This window comes from Anabrus simplex, chromosome 5 (assembly GCF_040414725.1).
Source record: "Anabrus simplex isolate iqAnaSimp1 chromosome 5, ASM4041472v1, whole genome shotgun sequence".
Taxonomy (NCBI): domain Eukaryota; kingdom Metazoa; phylum Arthropoda; class Insecta; order Orthoptera; family Tettigoniidae; genus Anabrus; species Anabrus simplex.
Genome location: NC_090269.1, coordinates 244,530,097 through 244,556,757, shown reverse-complemented (window position 1 = coordinate 244,556,757; position 26,661 = coordinate 244,530,097). Strand labels below are relative to the sequence as shown.

Below are 26,661 nucleotides of genomic sequence, written 5' to 3'. Positions count from 1 at the left end.
GGTCAGCAAGTTGGAGCCAATGAGTGTTTACTTTCTACACTAACATTAAAGGCCTGATCTAAACGAAAATGAACATCTCTGGGACGAGTTACAGTGCCGGCTGACAACCAGTCCAAATTTCCCTAAAGTGGCTACAGAACTGTTTGCCATATTGCAGGAGGAGTGGAAGGGAATACATTGAAGCAAGTTCTTTGATACTAACGCACCTGTATAAGCACATTAGCTCAATCAATGTTGGATGAGATGATTGAAGTTTGCAGCTGACGATCATTCTCTACACTATCTCTATCTCTCTCTGAAGGTTTTACACCATTCAAACATGCACATTTTCAAGAGACATGATTTTTCCAAACTTCCTCAATCATGGAAAATTTCTTATGGTTGGACCTCGTCTCCAATAAGAAATTTGATCATAACATGCTGTTACACATTGCATGGCATTTTCTGTTCATTTATCTCTCAGACAAGACTGAACAAGCTCCTAACTATGTGAGGGAGAGAAAGGTTGCAGCTTCACCATTCCAAAGTCATTAACTTGTTGGGTAGGGTTGGTTGGTTGGTTGGTTGTGAAAGAAAATCAGTCCTGGTTATATTTGTGCCAGCTTGTACACTAGGGTCTTGGAATATTTCTCAATTAATTTAAATACCAGTATATTAAAAATTTATTCAAAAAAGAAAACTTGTACTTGCTCAAGAAAAAATATTTAAATATCACTTGATACTTATAACATTTCACCCACATAGTATATTCTAGAAACCACAACAAGGTCTAGCACGATAAAAAATAAGCATATATGACAATGAATTTCCACTGAATACTAAATTATCCCTCCTTAACAAAGGATAGAAAACTGCATATACAAAAGCAGTATATTTTTGTTGGAACATGGTGGAGGCACTATTGAACAGTATTCTTCAGAACTACTTATATAATAAATCTTTCTAGTATCAAGAATACTGGGCACACATTGGTGTTTGTACAGTATGGTCTACCTGGAAGCACAAATATCTTAATATTTCCACAAACAATGGTGTTCAAAATCAAACCTTTGGTAGTAGGCAATCACCCTGAAGTTCAAATCAAGTATCTGATATTCACTAATGACAAGAGATTTTCCTGATATGTTTAAAACATTTAAAAGCAAACAATATATTTGTGGGAAATGGATATGAATTAATCAACATGCAAGCAAATAGCAAAGTTCAGCTTTGAACTCAGTCATCTTGTACTCAGAGATCTTAGAAATCACAACACAATGCGACTAGAAAAAAATAAAAAATATATGCTTTACAATATTAGTCATAGAATCATATTTCTGGGGTGCTTACACAGTCACCAATTACATACAAAATATCTGTATCTTACAAAAACCGAGTGGTATATTGCACAGTAAATACTAAATCTGTGGTGATTTATATTTAATGAAAATTCATTTTCCATAGTCAAATTTTAAATTTCCATTATTCTATTTATTTATTTACATTCTTCTTAATACTGAATATCTCTTCAATTTAACAGCTGTAATTAACTTTAGGCAACAGAATATCAGCGTCGATTTACGTATAAAACATTTCCTATTATAAACAAATGACAACAAGTTGGGGAATTGAAGGGCGTCAATAGGTCTCTCGATCATTGATCTCCTTCTGGAGGCTTCTTCATGAAAACTGAGAAGTCAAAATTAGGCATTTCAAGGGGAGCGAGGACAGGCAGTTCTCTAGTCACATGGGTCTCGACCACGTCTGGACTGAGCTCACCACACGGAGAGAATACAAACGGAGAGGAGTTGCCACCAGTTGAGTCCGTGATGACATGCAAACTAGTCTTCCGTTTTGGTACAGCTGCTTCTACTTGCTCTTCCTGTTCTGTGTGTCCTGCCTCTGCTTCCAAGACTCGAATGCGATCTCGCAGCCTCTCAGCCTCCCCTTGGCAAGCATCCAACTGTACCACTAGCTGGATCACTAGGGTACGTAATTGTGCGTTGAGTGTTCGCAGTTCCTCGATCACCATACGATCATCTTTGGGATGTTTTCTGCCCTCCACTACTGCAGAAAGAACTTCCTGGTCCATACTCTCCAGAGAGTCCACCTCACTGTCAGTGCTTCGCCTCACAAGAAGTTCTAGCAGTGAGTCAGCTTCTTCAACATTCCTAAGGGAAGATAACAGCAAATTATCATGAACTCAAAATTAGATAACTTACAATGTAAGATAGTATTCAGCTTCCATAATATAATATCAATAACTATATTATCATTAGGAATTTCTGAGAATGATATAATATACTTTTACACACTAATGGAAGGAGTTACATCAATCTCAGCTGTGATCTCTATCATTATTGACAGCCCTCCCATTACTCAAAATACCCAGCTCGATAGCTGCAGTCGCTTAAGTGCGGCCAGTATCCAGTATTCGGGAGATAGTAGGTTCGAACCCCACTATCGGCAGCCCTGAAAATGGTTTTCCGTGATTTTCCATTTTCACACTAGGCAAATGCTGGGGCTGTACCTTAATTAAAGCCACGGCCGCTCCTTCCCACTCCTAGCCCTTTCCTGTCCCATCGTCGCCATAAGACCTATCTCTGTCAGTGCGACGTAAAGCAACTAGCAAAAAAATTACTCAGAATGACTGAGTAACTCAGCTGTAACAGGGGCTAGCCTTGGTAGTCATCCTCAGCATAGCCATAATCTAGATTTTTATGCATACTCTAAATAATGATATATCTATATAAGTAAAATTATAATTTATCCCACTTTAAAACTTTGCCTCATACTTGACTTTTATCTCAGATTATGTGTAAAAAGCTGACAATGGTTCAGTTTGTCTGTCTGTTTCTGTTGACATCACAGAGAAACTGCTTAACAGAATTTCCGAAAACTTGGTACTGAGTTTAGGGATAGCCAGAGTATACAGTAAGCTATATATACAGTATTATTAAATTAGTATACAGTGGCATAGCAATATTAAGGGGACTGAAATAGGAAATTTCTATAAATATTAGCTGTACACAAGAACCTCATTCATCTGGATTCAGTGGGATCGGAACTGATTTGGATTATCGAAAATCTGAATAATCCGGAAAAACTAAAAAAATAAGTACAGTACATGTTATGTAATGTATTAACATAAGTTGTACAGTAACACCTTTTTTCAATTGTACAAAAAATTATAAGAACACTTTTCTTACATTTACGACTCTGTTTTATGCACTAAAATAATCAATCAATCAATCAATCAATCAATCAATCAATCAATCAATACTGATCTGCATTTTAAGGCAGTCGCCTAGGTGGCAGATTCCCTATCTGCTGTGTTCTGTTGTGTGAGCCTTTTCTGTTTTACATTAATTTATATAGTGTTAGTTCTGCCGGCATGGTTTCAGTCTGGGATTCTAAACAGGCCATCAGTTTGTCAAGCTGCATTGTTGCATCTCTATGAGGCATTGTTTCTTCTGATGGAGTGCCGGTTTCATTTTCAAATTCATCATCACTCTCATCATTACCTGCTGAGGAACAAGAGGCAATAATTTATTCATCTGTCACTATGCCGTAGCCTGAATTACAGTCATTTTTCAACCAGTCATTTACGTTGTTCACATCTACATCCAAGCATCCGGGAATGCATGCAAATGTGTCAAGGAACTCAGAGGAGTCCACAGGTTCTCAGTCTCATTTCCACGCTCCTTCATAATCTCTGCGTCCAGGGCATGGAATTTACTACCTGCGAACATTAGGGACAATCCCCCTCATCGCAAGTTTAAAGTGGCGTGCCGCGGGTATTTGCTGGGTAGATCCTGCTGACTTGAACGGATTATTGCAGTTACATCACTTTAGTGTATTTTATAATTAAGGATTCTTTTATTGTCATTTTGTTTTTGCTATTAATATTATTAGTGTTATTTGTATTTGTAAGTACTGTATAAGTTATGAACATGTATACTCTTCTAGTGGTTAAGTGTAAGAGAGGGCCTTGAGCCCTAACTTTGCCACCAATAAAGGCATTATCTATCTACCTACTTTTGATAGAATGCGGCCATCTTACTTCCAATTCCTGCCTTAAATATCCTTGGCGGAAAAGACATTCAAGAAGAATCAACCCCGTAAAAGAAATACTGTACAAGTAAAAACAAATTTTTATTATTTTTGATCCACATAAACCAGAGATCCGGATGAGGGCCGAATAAATGAGGTTCTTGTGTATCTAAAAACAGCACTCCATAAAAGTTGTGCATAATATTATTCTCAATCTTTCATGTCTCAAGCCCTTTTACTTAACGAGCAATAATAACAAAGATTCTAAATACGCTATTAGTACAATCCAAAACCTGTACATAACAAAAGATAAAGAAACTATAATCGCCAATCATTTATCACTTGTACATTTTTACTGTATCAGTTATGATAACAGACATATTCATGAATTTATATTTTTGGTGCTAAGTTCAACAATGACACGGAAACATTGCTTAATACAGTAATGAGTTAAGGCCGACACTCCGGAGAAAATAAACTCAATATTTTGGTCATTCTGACTTCAGGAGATTCTCGTAGGAAAATGACAGAACACAGGCCATTGGTAAACGTTGTTTTATTATGGTATAGACAGCAAATACACAAGACTACATACAAAGGACAGGTCTCCACTGGTTACAGACTTTCAAAATAATCACCCAAGGTTTCCACTGTGCATTGCCCGCGGTGGGGCAGGCGCTGAATACCATTCGCTGCATGTGGATCGCTAATGTGTGACACCTCTCTCTGAAATGCTGTTACGATGTCCTCTTTGTTAGCAAACCGTTGTCCAAGTAATGGCTTCTTAACTTTGGGGATTGGATCATAGTCACATGGGCTCAGATTCAGGCGAATAAGGCGGGTGTGGACGAACCTACGATTGTAGCCCCTGCTTGTTGACTTCCATTTTGTGACACTCTCACTCAGACATTGAACTTGGGGGCACGCTTAGACCCACACTGTTGTTTACATACACCATCTAGTGGCATCACACGCAAGTACATACCGTACGTTTCCAAATGCATATCTTAGATTTTCCGTGTTGTCTCCTGTTCACGAGAAAAAAACTAGTTGCCATGACTTATGACTCGACCTACGTATTTATACAGAATCCAGTTGTAAAATCTACCATATTTCTGAATGAATTTATAAAGCTTGTAACAGACTAATATTTTAGTACTCGACTGTCACTGAGCAACAATGTATGCTTGTATTTGTATTCCTGATGGTACTACAATAGTGCCGACAACTATAAGTTTTGTTCTTCTTGTATGTTTAATCTTTTTTGTAAGTTCCGTGGTGGTAGCCAGTCTGTTTACTTTTGTGAAGTACGCGTGCAAGTAAGCTCTTGTAGTTGTGTATCAAGGTACTATTATTATTGAAAGATAGTGTGCTGTAATAATTGATAGCTTGTATCCAAGGGAATAAACAATATGCGGCAACGTAAATCAGCCTTAGCTAAGCGACGAACTACTGAACTTTCGATAGGAAAAAGATGGGGATCAGCTATTACCGAACAGGAGTCTCCATTGAAGAAACCAGGGCCAAAGGTCATGAAATGTTATCGGAATCCGACTGTTCCCATCAGAAAAGTGTCGCATCAACTTCAAGCCATGTAAGTCCTGCACCTATAGCCAACAATCATAACATGACAGAAACTACAATCCCCATAACTTCGACTCAGGAGAAGTTGCATTGTGAAAAACAAAATGCAGGTGAATAATTTTCTGTTCTTTGGAGAAGAAGAAGAAGAAGAAGAAGAGACACGCTTCCAGAGTTACCAGTATTCGTACAGAAGCTGCTAAGAAAGAAAAGGAAGGAAAAACACACAATTCTGGTGACTTTTAGGTAAAAAATCAGGGAAAAAAGTCACTTGAACTTTGCTTTAATTTTCCCGCCTATTGTAATTTTACATTTAAATCCAATTTTTCTCCCATAATATTCTTCCAAATGTAACAAAATTTGTATGGTATATGTATCACAGTTATATTAGGAAACCTGCATATGGAATTTTTGATTGCAGAATTGTTTTCAAGTAGTAGGGATTTTTAAGTCCAAAATTTTAGAACATAACTATTACACAAAATTTAGTAAGATATATCTCCTTATATAAACTATGTACAGAAAAATCGATATGTAGTGTTTTTTAAAGAAGTATTATCTACCTAATTACAAATTTTCATTAACATGTTAATTAAATTTCTTGAAAAAAATGGAATTAAAAATTTGAAAATAAATTTCAAAAAAATTATTTTGGAAAAGCTATTAATTGTATATAAAAGAAATATTTGTAATATCTCTACTTTTATATAGGTGACATTCCCACAAAGTTTCATGAAAATCCATGCATTAGGTAAAAATATCTGCTTATCTCACTGCCGGTGGCTCCAGTTAGCCTACGCAGTGGCCTCCACGGTATGCACTAGCCAGCGTATTGGTAGGTGTGCTAGGTACCAACTGATGAGCCCACCCTAGCACACGAGGGCGAAACGCTGGCAACCAAGAATGAGTTAGCTGGAAAATTTATAATGTCCAATAATGGACCATTTATATTGGTATTATCTCAGGAGTGTCGCCTTACCTGGAGATGATGGAGATTAAATCACTGAAAGTGGCAAACAGTTGACCAACACAACAAATTTATTCATGCAACATTGTCATCTTCACTGACGTTTCTAGCATAATTTTGTCCACAGTAAATCACTAAAATTTCCCAATGTTGTGGTCTACATTTATGGCTTTTGCCGTACAAGATTAGTCTGAATGCAGAGGCCATGCTAGGATTAGCAGATTTTTCAACATCTGCTGAAATCACCAGAACATATTTGAACAATGAAACCCTAATAGTATTAAGTCAGGCACATTTTTCAATACGGTATACTCGGGATTTCTGTCAAGCACCATGCTTACATTGTTGTATTTTAAAATAGTGTAAGCGTTTGTCGACTACGTTCTGAAATAAGTTTTTACTGAGGTGTATTCGAAGGATTTTTAAAATTGGGTACAATGAGCATTGAAAGCTTCTTAGTATGAAAAATGACCTGTCCTAAAGATTTTAAATAATGTTTTATGAGTATATAGAAAATTACCAAAACTTCAATTTAATATTGCAAAAGTAAACAAATGACAACTCCAGAACAGTGGTTTCCAACACAGTCCATGAAAGCTTATCACAATTAAAAGAAAAAAGAAATATTAAGAAAATGTACAAAAAAAAATAAATTCATAGCTCAAAACGTTATTAATTTTCATATCCATTACATACCAATTCATTCTTTAATATCATTTCCTATTTTTATGTATTTAATTGTTCTAAATAGAGTACATTTGATTGATTTTAAAAATTTAAGTCCCAAATTTGGGGGAAGATGAATCCTCACAAATGTTTTCAGGTCTTAACCATTATAAAAAATGCTTATAGGATCCATTCCAAATTATGAACTCCGTGCCAACCTCACCCTTGAAAAGTTTATGCAACCGAGCATTAAAAAAACCCAACTTTTATTTCCATTGGTGCAGGAGGTGATTTCAGTTTTTCATTCTTCTCTTGTTGGCAGTGCAGGGTAATACACAGTGCTATGCATCTGAATACATTTTCAGGGAAATACATTGCTAGGATTTTAGGCTCTCGAAACTGAATACCAATGTTCTCCTCACAAGGAAGATATTTGGTTTTAGACCAGACAAGAAAAGGGATCACATTTTTAAAAACTTCTATCCAGCAAAAGATACCCAACTTAACACAATTTAGACAAAAAAATTACTTCAGTGTTTGGGAGCACGTACATACATGAAAGTGTTTTTTCTTCCTATGAAACATACACTAAGTAATAAATTTCATTGGGGTCCATATTAATGATTGATCACTATCCAAGAAGGGGATGTGTGCACCATCCCATTCCCTTCTTGGATAGTACTTCCTATGAAATTCATTAAAAATGAGTACAGAAGTAGACTTGCAGATTCTTCCTTGTTCCACATTATGAGATTAGCAACAACAGAGCTGGAGGTGGACATTCATTCATTGGTAGATGCAACTGATTGACCTACAGTACTACCACTAAACTCTTCTTTTTAAAGTTTTATTTTGACTATATTATTTATAGAAATGATATAGCCTTTTGGGGTATGCCGTGTCAAGAAAACAAGGTGAAATTCTTTACGTTTTAAAGAGAACTTTGCTCCATGTCTTCAGAAGGAAATCTCAACTGTTCACCTCTCACCTTCTTTTTTTTTTTTTTTTAATGGCATAGCCCAAAAGCCTATCATGTCTACAAATACAGGCCATGAAAGCATCAATGTTTACATTATTCATTTCAGTTTGTCTTTAGTTTTTTTTTCCTTCCCCTTTTGCCATTTGTCAAATATTAATTCAAATAAACTGACAATGTTGAGTATTCTTCTTCAAAATGAAAATGTTCCAGGTCCAATTGTTTTTGTTTATTTCACTGGTTTTTTTTTTTGCTAGTGGCTTTACGTCGCACCGACACAGATAGGTCTTATGACGATGATGGGATAGGAAAGGCCCAGGAGTTGGAAGGAAGCGGCCGTGGTCTTAATTAAGGTACAGCCCCAGCATTTTCCTGGTGTGAAAATGGGAAACCACGGAAAACCATTTTCAGGGCTGCAGATAGTGGGATTTGAACCTACTATCTCCCGGATGAAAATTTCACTGTTTTAGGGGCTGCCTGGCCGAGGCGGTAAAGGCGTGTTCGGTCCGCCCGGAAGGATGTGGGTTCGAATCTCCGCCAGGAAGTCGTAAAATTTATGAAACGAGATTTCCACTTCCGGAGGTGCATATGGCTCTGAGGTTCACTCAGCCTACACCAAAAATGAGTACCAGGTTAATTCCTGGGGGCAAAGGCGGCCGGGCGTAGAGCCAACCACTCTACCCCATCACATGCCGAGGTTAACAATGGTGGAAGCCTTTACCTTCCGTTCCTCCAAGGGCCTTCATGGCCTGTACGGAGGTGACTTTGCTTTGCTTTTTTTTATTTATTTCACTGTTTTATGCAATTGTAAAATAGTGTTTTAAGCAAGTAAAATGATTAAAACTTTGTTTCAATAAAACTGTGCATATTATTTCAACTGTTTTTTGTACCTTCGTTCTATTTACAAAATTTTATGAAAATTGGCCTGTTATTAAATTGTGGCCAGCAATCATGCCTAAGGTTTCCAATATGGCCTTCAAGCCCTTACAACTTGGACACCCCTGCTCTAGAACATTGCTTCAGATGTCTACTGCTAAATGAAACAGCATAACAAAGTAAGTATTTAAATGTAGTCGATTGTAGAGTCTGGTAGTTGACAAATGCCTCTTTACTGCTAAAATTTACACTTGCATAGGCTATGGCATTGGAAATATAAGGTCGATGTAATTTATGAAAAGAAGAAAAAGAAACATCTACTTAATCTATGAAATAAGAAAACAGGTTATATTTCAAATATTTACATTTACCTCTTTGTTGCACGGTCGGCATAAATTAAAGTTTCCATCTACCGTTAAAAACGGAAAATCTGCAATTCACTGCCTTATTAATGCAGAGTTACAAGTTGGCTTAGGAATTTTTGCAAAACTAGCACAATATTAAAAGAAAACTAGCACTTTGTTTGAGTTTCAAGCTTCAACTGTTTTAATCAGATCTGTAAAGAAAAAGAAATCGCCAATACCGATGGTTGTTGGAAATTGACAAATTCCTTACTATCATCATCCTTAATCTGGAAATGTTGCCTGTCCATGGCTTCTGTGACATTCCAGTAGAAGCACAGGGATAACAGTAAAAACCCATCACTTCCTGGTTCCAGGCTTCCATCAAAACCCCCACACCCGCCCTCATGGCTGCTTGGCTGACATCTGTATCTTAGATACATACTGTGAAAAATTAATAGCTATAATAAATTAATAATATTAATGGTTGGATTGCATCTTTATCTTACATGCGTACTTGAAAACTTAATAATAAATTAATCATACTATTGCTTAGTTTATTAAATATATGATTTAAAGTGAAATAAAAGGTTCTCAAAGACTCAGAAAGGCAAAAATAGGCCGCAACGTCGAAACAGATGCATATAGGCGCAATAAAACTTCATTTACTATGACGGTAGGTACACAATATGGATAATTGTCTCAGATAGGTTTGATAGGGTCTTCCAGAAAACAATAGGTAAAAACCCAAAGATCTGATGTCTAATAATAAAAAATCAATCTGCTTTAATATCCTGAGCCAGAAGAAAGCAAAATGTGAAGGCATTCAATGTCCTAAGCCCTTGAAATGATCGCTCCAAGGAGCAGAAAAGGAATGATATAAAGGGGTGTCAAAAGTCTAGGCGCCGAATGAAGTAGTATGGACATTCTGGAAGAAAACAAAATGTAATGGCCTACAATGTACTAAGCTCCTAAAACGTATCAATGAGATTAAGACATGGGAAACTCAAACATGAGTGAACTTGTAATAACTGTACATAGTATTTTAATAAATTTAATGGATAGTAAAACACGCTACCTCTCTGTGTAATAATTTTAGTTTTAAGGACTCTGATAACCTGTCACATTATGAACTTCCATCCATGTGACAAGGTTCATCAGCTTATAGTGCAAGATGTGCAAGTATAACTCTGAATCTATGGTAGGGTTACAAGTTCCATACCACTGATTTTTCTGTAGTAATTCCAGAAGTTGTCAACAAGGAGGTACTCTTCTGCAATTTGAGAGGGTTTTATGAGTAAGAGATAGTGGAAGGAACTTCCATAATGGCAACTGTAAAGCAATGATTGTAAGTGGAATGTCCTTTTTTGCTAGCTGTTTAATATTGTCCTGACATATACAGGTTTTTGGCAACAATGCACTGGAGAAAGTAGCAATCATGGCCTTCAATACGGTACAACCCCAAAATTTTCTTGGGAGAAAATGGGTGAAACTATGGAACACCATCCTCAGGCCTGGCAATGGTGGGGTTTCAAACCCACTAGCTCTCAAATGCAAGCTTACAGTACAATACCTCTACCATGCAGCCATCTTGCCTTGTTGAAGTGGATTAAAGTTAAATTTGATTCTTATAAGAATTCGAGGCATATCTGATCAAAAGTATCCGGACACCCTTCTGTACATGCAAACTGCTGATGCTAGAAAAGGTGGATGAGGACTCGATGTTGGTTACTGCTATGAGATATTTGCAGAATGGGTACAGCAAGTGAGCTTAATGACTTCTAATGTAAGGAATCAGTCAGGGCCCTTCTGAAATTGCCCAAGTTGACTGTCAAAAACATGATTATGAAATGGAAATGGGATGATACAACATAACCACAGTCAGGTAGGCTATATATTGACCAACAGGGACTGTCACACGTTGAAGATGGTGGTACGGGAAAATCATATAACAACATAATAATATAATTCTGCAAGTACCACTAATTGTACCATGATAGTCCCGCTCTAGGGATGCCATGACCTTGACATCTGTGTGGAGCTTGTGTGCTTGTTGATCCTGAGATCTCTGCCAGCTAAGGATTATTCTGCTGGATTGGCAATGGAGTAGAGTCAACAGTTCCAAAGTGTCCGCCATGTTTATGAGCTCTTTTCCTTCATTTCTATTCCTTCCAACCTCTCCACCTCAGGTAGTGTGTCTGTTTAGTGTGGGATTTTATCCTCCCCCAATCACAAGTTTTAGGTTGCGACAAGTTGATGAAAGTTGAGTAAAAGTTAACGTAAGAAATTTTACTTTTTGTCCGTATTGAACTGAGATTACAATGAATAAACATTTTAATGTCCACCTATTCAATATGATAATAATGTTGTTTCTTCTTCTTTTATGACCACATAGGATCACTTTAGTCAGTCCATCGTTCAGGTCTCTTTGAAGGGATTGTTCGGGCTTTGCGGTCCTCCCAGTACTTCTTCAGATGCTCCGATCTTCGTGCCCTTTCCTCAGTTGAAATTATGCGTGTTGTTGGTTTGTTTCGTGTAAGGGTAAAGCGGAGGTTTGTATTCTTGAGTTTTGTATCCAATTTTATCTTATTTGTGGTGTCTTCTGTTGTAAGGCCTATTTCCTTCAGATCCTCTCATACTTCTCTGATCCATTTACATCCTGTTGTGGTATTTTTTGAGACGAGATTGTGTTGTATTAGTTGTTTCAGAAGTCTTGAATCCTACATCCTCATGATATGTCCAAAGAATCCCAGTCTCCTCTTATGCATAGTATCTCTAATGGGTTCTAGCTCTTTGTACAAGACTTTGTTAGGTATGTAATTACAACATTTATTATATTCAGCACTAGTACGCAACAATGCGCCGAAATTAGTAGGGAAGATAATTAGAATGTTGTAATTACATCTATAAACAACATTATTAATGTATTGAATAGGTGGACATTAAAAAGTTTATTCACTGGAAAGTTGAGTAGTCGGTGGCGGCCCACCTCCAGATACCAGGCATCCTCTGGAGAATCTAGCACTGTCTCGTCATGCAGGGCTTTATTACATGTTATTGTATCGTGTGTCTGACGGTACACTCCGGCCCCAATAAGGTGCTACGGAGGGTTGCCCCAGTTAAGTTTGGTCGATTTTGACGTACTTTTGTCCTAGGCGATTCCTTTTCTCCAGACCTGGTTGTGCTCGTTGTGATAGCCATGTGCACGGACTATTGCTCTACATCTCAATTTCCACTGCAGAAGACTGACGGAGCACTGGAAGAGGAATATTTTCCCCATACCTCCTTGCACACTTTTCAAAGACCCTCAACAGTGGCAAGACATCTAGAAGAAAGCCCTCTTTACAGGAGACCAAAGGCACAGAAATCCATTGGTGAAGCATCTGCAGATTTGACAGGGATATCCCTAAATGGTATGCTTCTTTTCTTTTGTAGTAGGTGACTGATGATCTGGCAGTATGACTGGATGCTTTATCCATGTGGATCCAGACATTTGAAGCATTCTCACCGTACAGCCGAGGGATATCTTCGTCGAAACAGGGAAGTAGGTAGCATTGATCTTCACATTTTTCAGCTCTCTGAGGATTCTGAGTTTACCCCGGGCACAATATCTTGTCACTACCACGAAAATAAAGAATTTCAAGTTACCCAATTGCAACAGTCAAGTTTTAGGGAGGAAGGGAGTCTGAGATTGCTCTTGGTAAAGTGTCAGAGTGTAATAAATAAACAATTAAAATTCGGTACAATGATTGAATCTTATGAGACTGATGTGGTGACAGAAGTAGATTTGTGGTTGAGAGAAGGGGTGGATAATAGAGAAGTATTTCCAGAAGGGTATAAAGACTATCATAGAGACCGAGAAGATAAAATGGGAGGGGCATGTGTGTGTGTTTATTCTGGTAAAGGAAACTTATTGCTCACATGAATGGTTTACCAATGAAAGGGATGAAATATTAGGGATAAAATTAGTTTGTGGTAATATGAAGGAAGTGGGAATTATAGGAACATACAGGCCTGGAAGAGAGGAAAGAGACATGGAAATATTTGAGAAAATAGATTATACTCATAAAAACAATAATAATGATATGGTAATAATTGGGGGAGATCTAAACTTACCTGCAGTTAAATGGATTGGAGCTGCAAGTGAAGCCCATGAACAGAAACTGGCAAATAAGTTAATTTGGGAGGGAGGATTTGCACAAATAGTACAAGAACCAACTCGTCTCAATAACTTGCTAGATGTATTCTTGGTTCAACCATGGAAAATTGTTGATAAAACTGAGGTAACTGAAGGAATAGGTGACCATAAGGCTGTAATAATGGATTTAGAACTGGTACCAAAAAGGCTTAATAAGAGGGTCACACAAGACAAGAAATTGTACAGAAAAACTAAAGTTGATTAATTTAGGACCTACCTTAAATCACAATTCAGTTGCTGGATAAGTGAAGGGAGTAACGTGGATACACTTTGGGCTAAATTTAAAGGAATCATTTGGGTAGGGGAGAAGAGATTTGTACCAGTTAAGAAGGGTAAAATGACCTCAGACCCTGCTTATTATACAATGGAAATAAGAAAATAAAAAAGAAAATGTAGTATAGTAAACAGGAAAATCAAAGAGGGTAGGGAGAGTAGAGAAACTAGAAAACAGCTAATGAGGGAACTTAACAGACTGAAGAAGGAAGCAAAAGAGAATTATATGAATGGCATACTTCTAGAGGGTAACGATCACAAAGGGAAATGGAAAAAGCTGTATTCATATATTAGGAATCAAAAAGGAAAAGGAATCCAAATTCCCACAATGGTTGGAGAAGGGGGTGAACACTTTATAACAGATATTGAGAAAGCAAATCTATTTAGTAGGGAGTTTAGAGATCAGTAGAAGATTGTCAGGAGTTGGAAACCGAAACAGAAGATAGAGAGGGAGAGACACATAAGGAAACAAGAAGCTTCTCATTCACAAATGAGGATATTTTCAGAGAAATCCAACTGCTCCAGCAAGGAAAAGCAGCAGGGAGTGATCAAATTACTGGGGAGGTGTTAAAGACAATGGGGTGATTATTTAAAATTTATCTTTGACTATGCCATAAATAATAGTGTAATACCAAAGGAATGGAAGAAATCTATAATAATACCCATTTATAAAGGAAAGGTTGATAAAAGGAAACCTGAGAACTACAGACCAATCAGCCTGACCAGTGTAGTTTGTAAAATACTGGAGAGTTTAATAGCAAAGTACATCAGAGGGGTATCTGATGATAAAAATTGGTTCATGAGGAGCCAGTATGGACTTAGAAAGAAATTTTCTTCTGAGGCACAACTGGTGGGATTTCAGCAGGACTTAACAGATCAGTTGGATTCAGGAGGCCAGATAGATTGCATAACCTTTCCAAAGACTTTGACAGAGTGGAACCATGGAATATTATTAAGTAATTGGAGGGAATAGGATTGGACATAAGGGTTATACATTGGATAAGAGTATTTCTAAATTCAAGAGTTCAGGAAGTCAAAGTAGGAAATCATGTATCACAGGAAGAGAAAGTTTGGAAGGGAATTGCACAGGGTAGTATAATCGGTCCATTACTTTTCTTAATATATATGCAAACAATTTAGGGAACAATATAACATCAAAAATAATATTGTATGCAAATGACATAATTGTTTATAGGGAAATAAATAACATTGAGGATTGTTCAGAATTACAAAGGGACCCTGACAGTATCCAACAATGGGTTGAAGAGAATAATGAAGGTTAATAGTGGCAAATCAAGTGCTACAACATTTACAAACAAGAGCTTTAAAACTGAATTTAAATATATTTTGGATGAGGTAATTATCCCAAAAGATGGCAAGTGCAAATACTTAGGTGTGAAATTTAAAAGTAATCTGCACTGGATGGGTCATATTGATGATATTGTTGGGAAAGCATACAGATCATTACATGTCATAATGAGGTTACTTAAGGGATGTAACAAAGAATTAAAAGGGAAAAGTTACTCAAGTATGGTTCGTCCATTATTGGAATATGCAAAAAGTGTTTGGGATCCTCACCAGGAATACCTAATAAAAGAAATAGATAGCGTGCAGAGGAAAGCAGCAAGATTTGTAACAGGGGATTTCAGGAGAAAATGTAGTGTATCAGAAATGTTAGAGAAACTTGGGTGGGAAACTTTTAGTAAGAGAAGGGAGAAAACTAAACTTATAGGATTATGTAGAGCCTATACAGGAGAGGAAGCATGGGGAGAAATCTGCGAGAGGCTTCAGTTGGAAAATAATTATATCGGCAGGACTGACCTCAAGTATAAAATTAGAAGGGATTTTAGCAGAAGTGACTGGGGTAAAGTTTCATTCATTGGGAAGGGCGTGAAGGAGTGGAACAGTTTACCAGGGGTAGTGTTTGATCCTTTTCCAAAATCTGTACAGATATTCAAGAAGAGAATAAACAGCAACAGAGAAAAGAAATGAAATGTTAAGAGGGCATTCGACCAGTGCAGGATATTATAAATAAAAACATTTTGTGAATAAATTAATTCCATTCCCTGCTCTATGGAGATTGGACAGCCAAAGTAGGGGACTGCCTGTAAGGGTGAAGTACAGTGGGGACTTTGAGGGCCCTGGGACTGCTACGGTAGCTCTGAAAGCCCTTCAGGAACTCTGAAAAGCGGTGGCAAAAGGGGCTCTGGTTAAGACGCAGCAGGTCGTTATGCTACTTAGGTTCCAAAATGAGTAAGGAAAAGAAAAAATGCAATGTAAATTCTAATCTTATAGCAGTTGTATAGTATAATGGGTGTATACTTCCCACCAGACACCCATGAAAGTATCAAAATAGATGAATGTAGCACAGCCTTCAGTAACATAAACAAGAATGAGCCTTTCATAATGACTGGTGATCTGAACTGTAGAATAGATTATCAGACTACGAAGACAAAACTCGTTCTAGATTTCCTAGAAACAGAAGGTTTACACCCTCTTAATGATCCAGAGAAGGAAACGTATTTTTCACATAACAGGAGCAGCACAATCGACCTCGTCTTCTCAAACATGAAGGGACTCAACCTCAAGAAACAGACAGTTCTTGAAGATGTAAATGTCAGGAAGCACTTACCAGTAGAGATGACCTTCGTCATAGAGGATGCGATAGGGTTTTACACACACGACAAGAGATGAATTTGAGGATGTTTGATAGCGCCCTCCTAGATGAGGAATTAGCAAGAACACTGGATCTCTTAAAGAGGATACGTTTGGGAAATCTGAACGAAGCAGTACATGTCATAGAAAATATGCTGGAAAACTCAAAGGTAACAGAATGATCAAACAAACGTAGAGCTAAACCATGGTTCAATGTTGCTTGCTACCAGGCAAGGAGGAATGCATTAGATGCTCTACATAAAGTGACCAAATTTCAAACAGAAACAAATGTACAAACATATTCAACACTAAGGAGGCTTTACAAGAAGGTGATTAAAGAATCCAAGGAAGCATTCCAACGTATAACTGAAATTAAATTGATAGAAAGAGCAGAACAAAATCCCTACAGGGTTCTGCAACCAAGGCAACCAAAATTCTCAAGACACATGACAATGGAAACATGGACATCACATTTCAGTAAGGTACTACAGGCCAAGGACTCCAGACCATGACAACATTACCATTACCCGGCTGTTCACTGAAGACAAGGTAGAGGAGGCAATTCGGAAAAGTAAAGACCACAAGGCTTGTGGTCCAGATAACCTATTCAATGAACACTTGAAACAGAGCATTACAGAGCTCAAAGCAGCTTTACCATCTGTCATGAATCAATGCCTCATAAGAGAATCCATTCTGGACAGATGGAGATACACCACACTACAGGTACTATACAAGGGGAAAGGAAATCATGAGGACCCACAAGCTTACAGGGGTATTGCATTAGAATGCATTCCATTTAAAATACTGAAGAAAGACTAACATAACTAGTGGACCGTGTGATACCGGAAGAGCAATTTGGGTTTCGAAGGGGCAGATCTACTCTACACGCTATTCAGTGCTTACAAAATGACATACTAGAAACAACAGGGAGACAGAAGCAGAAACTACAGTTGCTTTCATCGATTTCTCAAAAGACTTTTACTCGGTCAACAGAACATTACTGATAGAAAAACTTGGGCTGCTTATTGGAAGTGATAATGCCCTATTTGTTCTGATACTAAATATACTTGCAGAGAACTACGTACAAATTGACAACAACTTGACAATGTCCTTTCCAATAGAAAAAACAACAGGACTGCTTCAGGGGGATCTGTTGAGCCCAATCTTGTGAAAATTTAGATTTTATAATTCCACCTTTACAATACTGTAATATAATTATAATTATAAAATCTATATTTTCACAAGTTGATACTTTGACAATATGGGCTCTAATATGAAATTTATAACGTGCAGAGCCCAATCTTGTTCAACACACCGACCATGGACGCAGTCAGGAGAGTAAGTGCGAGAATGCAAAAATTTATGTCTATGCGGATGATATGGCAATTGCGTCTTCGTCCAGTGAAGATTAGTGGAATGGGCAGGTAGAAACGATTTACAGCTGAATGCAAGTAAAACAGTAGTCTTGACATTCAGACGAGGAGGGAAAATTGCATTGAAAGACACAATTTATTATAAGAGTGACAGATTATCGACGCCCGCCTCCTTTAAGTACCTGGGAATGACTCTACAGGCCACGGGTACCAGTTTCACACTACATATAAAAGACAAGGTCACTGCTGCAGTAATAGCCATGAATGAAATCAAGCATCTGCGGGAGTCTCTCAGTGGATACAGCGATGAAGCTCTTTAAAATGAAGACTTTTTTTTTTTGCTATTTGCTTTACGTTGCACCGACACAGATAGGTCTTATGGTGACGATGGGATAGGAAAGGTCTAGGAATTGGAAGGAAGCGGCCGTGGCCTTAATTAAGGTACAGCCCCGGTATTCGCCTGGTGTGAAAATGGGAAACTATGGAAAACCATCTTCAGGGCTGCCAACAGTGGGGCTCGAACCCATTATCTCCCCGATTACTGGATAATGGCCACACTTAAGCGACTGCAGCTATTGAGCTCGGTAAAGTGAAGATCTCGCCAATACTGAGTTACGGACTACATTTAATATGGGACCATCTTACCAAGAGTAATTTAAGAGATTTAGAGAAGATGAAAGCCGTTTATCTAAAGAAAGTAAGCCTATCAAAATTTACTCCCTCACAATTGGTATACAAACTAGTAAGAGAAAGGTTTTTCATAGAGGACCTGCGAGAGTGGATGCTACTACATTCTACACCTACCTACAACAGTGTTCTACAAAAACTTCATTCAAAGAAAAAGGAAATATGGAGCATGTTTTATACCACGGATGCCTTGATGACTCAAGACGGGAAACAATCAAATTATGAGCTACGACATGACATGATTTATGGTACATGGTTTCCATCACAGAATACGTGACAATACAAAACATCATGATCCGCAGGAGGATTGTATGTGTCGGCTGTACAGGAATCGTAATCGCTATCACTTCCAGGAATGTGGGAAAAGAGTGGTGTCCTTGACCAAATTTTGTAGTGACTAACACAGAGAACTACATATGGTATCCTAAGTGAACATTTATTCCATGTATTTATGTATATAACTATCCCATGGCCATTGGCTGCATTAAATTATAGTATTATTTGAAGGAATTCCACATACTGTATATGAGTTGACTATGTTTGTAAGTACAGGAGATATTATAAGTAGAAATTTGTGAACAATATAAACTTATTAAGGATGAGCTGCGTGTTTAACAGAAAAATATTGTTAGTGTAAACTGAATAATACTGTATTCTAGGAAAATGTCTTCTTCTTTAGTTAATTTAAAATTTAGTGCTTGATAATAATGTATTTTAGTGTACCATTTGCTACTGAGGTAGACACCCCATTTGCAAATAAAGTGATTTTGATTTGATTTCGAAAGCCCTACAAACTTTTCTTAAGTTTTCCTTGATGAAGTTTGAGTGACCCTTTTGGTCTTTTGGATGATAGTAAATTGCTCGGGGCTTGTTGCTGTCATCCAAATAAACCAAAGCTTCATCCAGCATAACAAGAGACTGCCATTTATCCCCTGCTAGGTAGTTTTTGTATAATTTTCTGGCATTAGTGAACCATTCTTTAAAGAGCCTTGCTTTCAAAGCATGTCCACGTGCCTTATGCCACTTTACCAGGTACAGATCTTCTTTAATTATACGGTACACTGTATCTTTAGTTGTGCTTGTGTGGCTGACAAGGTGTCTTTGAGTTGGTGGATTTTCCTTCAGGACAGCAGCCTTCACCTTCAATGATGTCTGGAGTTTTGGAGGGTTGAATTCTCTTCCGCGGTACATTTTTTGAAGTAGTTGTTTCTGGTGGGAAACCATTCTGATAACATTTTATCACATTACCTACAGAGAACTTACTAGTGTTGAGATCTTTCATTTTACATTGTTGTACAATCTTCGATAATGAGAAATTAGCATCGGAAGCCAACAATGTAGCCTTGCCATACATCTGCAATTCGGCAGGCCATGAAGCAACAATGGTATGATATGACTGTACGTGGCATTTCTCTAAATCACAATGACCGGACAAAACAAAAAAAGACAGAGCGGCACGTGCGCTCAAGGTCGCGTCCTGTTAACTGGGGCAACCCTCCGTTCAACTGCCAGAAATTTGGTCACACCTCACTGAGATATCGAGGATTGTCAACTTGTGGGATTTGTGAAAAATGTGAGCATGCTGGTGTCAAGTGCAGATGACCACAAATGTATGTCAAACATACAAGTAAGCATGTTCCAAAGTCCAAGAATATCCCATTTTCAGGGAGGAGAGAAAGATTCAGGAGATCAAAACTGGATAAACTTTCTTATCCAGATGCTCGCAGAAAGTTCAAATACATGGCTTCTCTGAAAAGGACACAAAAGTACAGATCTCACCAGAAAGCTTTGTGCCTGCTACCAGTATCCAGCAAGCATTGAAAAGTCTAAATAGCCACCAAGAACATTCTGTAAGTAAGGACAAGGAAGGTCCCCCGCCTCCTCCTGGGGGACATTCGCCTAGGAAGTGCTTCCCTACTGGGGGGGTGGGAGAGGGGGTAGGGGAAAGACTTCCACAACCAGGGCTGAAAAATTTTCTTCCAGACTTCTTACCAAAGCAAAAAAAAAAAAAAAAAAAAAGAGGAAGCCGCCAATATTAAATGTAGAAATATAAATATAGTTAAATGTTATGTTAGGAAGCACATACGGTGAGAAAATGCATGTGAATATGTAGAAGAATGAATGAGGGAGTGAAAGGTTGTATAAATGAGAAATATGTATATATTAGGCTATACTTTGTTACTTTACCAGTAAATAGTGTATATGAATGTTTTAGTTTAGGATTTAGGTACTTATTTCAAAGATCAGGGGGTACTACATGTAGGGGGCTTGTCCTTTTCCCCTGGCTTTCCATAGATACCGTAAAGGTTTATGGTAAATAAATAATGAATGAATGAAGCCTCAGCATTCCATTCCCTATACTTCTCCAACCCAATTGGGGATCACTCCATTCCCAATGAAGGTTGGCAAACCATCTGCTGGCCTCTCAAGTACAAAAACGGTGGGTGAGAGTGGGATTTAACATCATCTTACTTGCTCCCTTTCTGGGGAATCTCTAGTTCTCCCAGGAAGTAGGCCCGTCATTCCCGATCAGTGAGCTCATCATTTGCTGAATGCTAAGCCGCTATCTCTCTCTCTGCTGAGGAGAATATGGAGGCAGAGCCAATAATAAACATAGATGGTGAAGATGATAATGGTAAACACTGCAGCGAGCTGGAAGAAAGCAGGACAAGAACTGTCCTAATTTCATTGTCCTTTTGATCTGGTGTAACAGACCATACATGTATACTGAAACAGGAATGCCCATACTTTAGTTCAGTGGAGAGCATGGATTGACGCCAGGGCGTGTACAGCCCATGCTCAGAGAGTAAGAGAGAGATGGGTAGTACAACAAGTTCTTATTAAGTGGAAACTTGTGTTTATTTAAAAATCGACAAATTATATCACCTTTTACAGACGAACAGTTGAGACTTTGAATGTCCAGGTAGAGGTAGGGAGAGACGTTGTCCCTCAGCCTCATGATATCCCACGTTGTCGAACTCCTTCCCCCTGTAACGGACTCTTCACCTCACCGGCAACTACTGTTATCAACCTCGCCACGCACATAACCTTTTTCTACAATTAATATGGACTTACCTTCATCTGGATACACACCGCATTTTCTCTTCAACTGGAATTTACATACTTATGTGGATTTGCACACATCATACCTTGCACGAACTCTGCCTTATCCACCTTTCCGACCGACGATAAACTAACCTCCCTTTCGCTGCCTGACGTCATGTGACATCGTCCGCTTTGTCACGCATGCTCCACTAACTTCTGGAATATTCCAGACATATGTCTCATTATTCCACACTATAAATACCCGGCCTTCCTCTGAATGTGTTGAGATGGACTTTGGCCTGTGTGGAGGGAGGAACCTTTAACATCATCTCCGTCTTTAGCGACATGTGCCCTGGACTCCCCATTTTTGGGCAGAACTACTTGGTTCAAGATGAGGTATGACAAACTAAAAATGTCCTTATTGTAAATAATGCTGTGTTGCATTTGGAGCTATTTTATTTGCAAATTTTGACTGGGAGCAGTGCATTTCCAGGCCGAGATTTTACTTGCATTTTCAATTTCAAAGCCTCTATTGACTATCCAGTGACTGTTTGCTTTCAAAATGTGCGTGTGGTATATCCGCAACTCTGCGACTCCTATACACACTTGTGGTTAATTAATGCTTCACCATGTATGTTTTGGTACACTTGGAGACTGTTTCATTATTGTATACAGTGACTTAAGCCAGTAGGACAATCTTTATTTGTGCCTATTTCGGGTGTTAATTGAAGAGGTGGCAACTTTCACATGACATTAGACTTTGCTTAGTAGACTTCATGTTGGTATACTTCAATCTGGTAACTGCGAACATTCTTTCTTATTCTCGTTGTTCAACATTTTTCTTTAAACTGTATTCATCCCCTTTTTGTCCATCCCTTTCCTCTCCTGGCCCCTTCTCTTATTTGCTTTCATTTTCTTGAATATTTTACTCTTGATGTAACTATTTGTATTATTTCTGGTTGGGAAAATTCCGTATTTGTACTGACTTCTATTCTTCTAATATTGTAAGAGTTTGATTTGATTTTTCTAATATATATATATTTCCAAATTTTTATCTTGGTTTCTCATCTAATTTTCACCTGTCATGTCCCTTATTTCTCCTGCCGTTTTCTTTTAATTTTTTTTGAAAATTATCTAGCATAGTTTCCACTGCGCTATCTGCGCTTACTCTGGAATGTTTATTAGGAGAAGCCCTTTTACCACGGCCTCAATTCTCAATTTGGCATTTTTCTCATCGCGTAAATTTATTCCCTACTGTTTGTAAGCACTCGGTGTCACCGATACTTTGGATTTCCCTTGGCTGGATTTATGAATAAATATATTCATATATGCATATACCCCCATTGAGGGGTTCTACACCCCTCACCATAGAACTCCTCTCAGCACCATGGCACCACATTATCCCACGGCAGTTGACGACCTTCGAAGTTTGGATGAGACGTCGAACCTGGGAGTCTGACGTCTGGTGATGTCTGCGTGCCGCGTGGAATATTTAATTAGTTTTTATTCCATCGAAATCCCATGAAGGGAGTAGAGAATTGCGTGGACTTCGCACAGAATGTCAACAGAATCTGACATGACACTTCTTTACCGCACTGCACAAAAGACTGTTCGAAAATTTACAAGTTCCACGGTTAGTAGGGTTGGACGCAAACACTTCGAAGAAATTCAAATAAATTTAGTATCACAGTTTGTGACGATGAGAAAAATTAGCACAGTTCAAAATATGAAAGTAATTATCGTCTGATACACTCGTCGATGAACTCGAAATTAATGGGGTAATACAATAATCTGGAACATTCTATGTCTTTAAGATTCAGTCCCACGAAATGAAATGACTACCATTACTTTGGCACAGTTCAATGAAAAGAAATAAATTAAGTCGCTAGGACACAGTCTCACGCAATGTTTGAACATGATAAAAAGAACGTACAGTTCTAAGAATGCAAGTTATAGCACACACAATCTTATGCACAAAATTACGTTCTTTCACGAAGGCACAGTCTTATGGAAAGAAACTAAGTTTCACGAAGGCACAGTCTTATGAAATGAGACGCACAGTTTTATGGAAAGAAAATGAGTTTTCACTGAGGCACAGTCTTTATGAATTGAGTCAAACTCAGTCTCTCGAAAAGCACAGTCTTTATATAATGAGTTAAGCACTGTCTTGTGGAAAACACAGTCTTCCGAGAAAAGTTCATGCAGAACAGTCCTGTAAAATAAATTAAGGAACAGTCTTTGCAAACTGAAATGAAATTCATACGCCACTTCGTGATTAATCAATATATCAATCATCTAAGTCCTTTCAGTTCGACACTTTACGAAAACCGACTATCGCTCTTGTATTACTGTATGTACAAATTCGTCGCTATCAATAACTCGAGATAATTCGCCTCCTTCAATCCCACATGAAGTTAAAGTCCTAAGATCATACTTCTAACACTTGCATGCATGCACACACACACAATGAATTCTACTGAGCCAGCATGCTTCTTTTATACGCGTGGGTCGGACTGCGAGGTTTCAAATACAAAATTCTTCAATCTCTAGTAACTCGGCTATTCTTCTGCCGGTTTTTGTGAAATTTGGTATATTATTATCTGTTATAAGGATCTACATGATGACATGGTTAACATTTTGATCGGACATTCCACTCTGGAGATAACAAAATGGAAGCAATGGAATGTTCGATCGTGACGTCACTTGGCCTTGGCTGCTTCTCTGCTGCGAGCGTTCACCTGCCTCGCTGTCACATCCACTGCCAGAGTGCTCAGTGGTCTTTTTAAATCACAGTAGACGGGTGTTAGCGCGAGTTGCATAAGAAATACTTTGACGGCAAATGTTGACAGGGCATTCCCGTTTCAATATATAACCATTGTCATATGACCACATAAGAATGAGTGTCTTTCCCCCCTCTATGTGTTTTCTTGGCTATGTTTTTTGAAGATAGAAACTTCAAGAATAACTTCTCATACTCTTTTTTTAATGTTGTGTTTTTAGTGTTAATGTCACATGGTAGTTTTTAAAAATTATACTTTTTAAATACGGATGAAGAAGGCCCAAAGGGAGCGAAACATTTACCTTTTATGTCTTAAAGTATCCTCAGACATACTGTGTATTGACTACAGTGGAACGTTTAGGTGTATATTTTCTTATATGTGCTGTGTTTGTTAACATGGTGCCAGGATCTGTTGACATTCATATTTGTACAATATACATTGGAAATTTGGCAGCAGCAGAGGAAACAATAACTTCCTCCTCCAGCATACCTCACCGAAGACAGGTCCCGTGGGGACTGATGAAACTGCAACAGCCATACATGATCATCGGCGGACTTTTAAGTGGTAGACACCTGCAGGTTTCAGGACTCCACTTTGATAAGAGAGTGATGAGACAGTGAAGGTTGGCTGCATGAAGAGACTCAATATGATTAACCCTTTTGCTACTGTATTTCTACATGTGTGGGTGCAACACCAATGCTGAATTATTTTAGTCAAACTCTTGTCTCCATCATCAGAAATAATGACCTAAGTTACATGTTCTAACTATAAAAGTTATTTGAAAATATAGTTTAACTCACCAAAAGGTGTACAGGAGCTGAGGGGAAGTCCATTACTGGGTCCAGGGTTTGAATTTTATTTCCAAATACCAACATTTTTCAAGCCGTGTCAATGCAGTTCACCCCCCACCCACTCTCTCTCTAAGTACTGAAACATTGAACTAAATATATTAACTCCCTGTCATTTTGCTGAGCAGGCCTATATTCAGAAGAAAGTCTGGTAACCTAAAGGAACAAGATATAAGAAAACTAAAAACACAAACTTATTGACTGAGGGTAATAAACATCTGGTTAATAGAAGTATACAAGGAGAAGGAAAACCAAGTTAACACATTTCTTGACCAAGTCATTCTTATGGGTGTGGTACTCTTGAAAGCACAAACCACAAGGTTGACACATGTATCCTCGACTCCTTACTCTTCATCTCTCTTCTAACATTATTGTTGCATGTGCAGCAATGATGGGTTCGATTTTTTGTCTAGGTGGTACTATAATCTAGGGAAATGTCTTCCAGATGATCAGACAGAGAACTGGATCTGTAGATGATGTAAATGGCCTAACAGGATTTGATTTTCTTGGCCTGTTGTATTTCTGTAGAATTTACTGAATGATTTGGAGCTGAAAACCTGCTGCCAATGAGAGTTACTTGCCTGACGAGAGGCAATAGAAGGAATCAGAATTTAGAAGTGCCAAATGCAAAAAAGAAAAAATATTTATACCACTTAATACTTTTACAACATTGTGTAATGAGCTATCTGACTTATGTAAAGTTCCTATTATAATCAATTATGGCCTGATGAGGTTTCATAATAATGCCTCCAGATTTGCAATCCCTCTTTTCTGTCATGTCAAATACATTTTCATGCATGATTCAGAGAATACATCCCTTCAATCATACTACTCACAAACATCAATTTGTCATTACATGTGATAAACTACAGTACATGATCTGATCCATATTGACTTACACTATTTTTTTACAAGAAATTTTGGCCAACCATCAATCAGTCATTGGACGTCATCTCCATTTCCCCTTACCCCAGTTTAGTTTTCAGAAGAGCACATCTTTTCTGCTTCTGTGGACAGTTCCGCATGCATTTGTACATCCTTCACAAAGTACTTGAAACAGATGCAGACTACAAATTGTCTACAAAGAGATTATGTCCCCTGTCAAAATACTCTTCGAGAAGAGTTGTTGCGACTGCCCCAGAAGAGCTTCCTCTGGGTGTAGAGCAAAAGAATAACACACACGGTAACCACCGCCTGTCGTAAGAGGCAACTAAAAGGGGCCCCAGGAGCATGGGTAGGCGATCATGGGGCCCTTAGCTGAGCCCTGGTACTGCTTCCACTTACTTGTGCCAGGCCCCTCACTTTGATCTATTCTATCCGACCTCCCTTGGTCAACTCTTGTTCTTTTCTGACCCCGACGGTA

General features: G+C 38.2%; 1 protein-coding gene across 2 annotated transcripts in view; it reads right to left on the bottom strand.

The window, feature by feature from the left end:
- Positions 1-644: 644 nt before the first annotated feature.
- The window catches only part of LOC136873948 (nuclear receptor-binding factor 2), a 57,990-nt gene continuing 31,973 nt past the window's right edge, over positions 645-26,661 (bottom strand). The window contains exons 4-6 of one of the 2 annotated variants that reach the window (XM_068227604.1): positions 23,034-23,142; positions 21,512-21,615; positions 645-2,150 (exon numbers count right to left, since the gene is read on the bottom strand). In XM_068227604.1, the coding sequence (XP_068083705.1) occupies positions 1,634-2,150; positions 21,512-21,615; positions 23,034-23,142 (730 nt within the window). In that variant the 3' untranslated portion in view covers positions 645-1,633. The remainder of the gene's footprint in view (positions 2,151-21,511; positions 21,616-23,033; positions 23,143-26,661) is intronic. The other variant, XM_067147335.2, reaches the window with a different exon arrangement.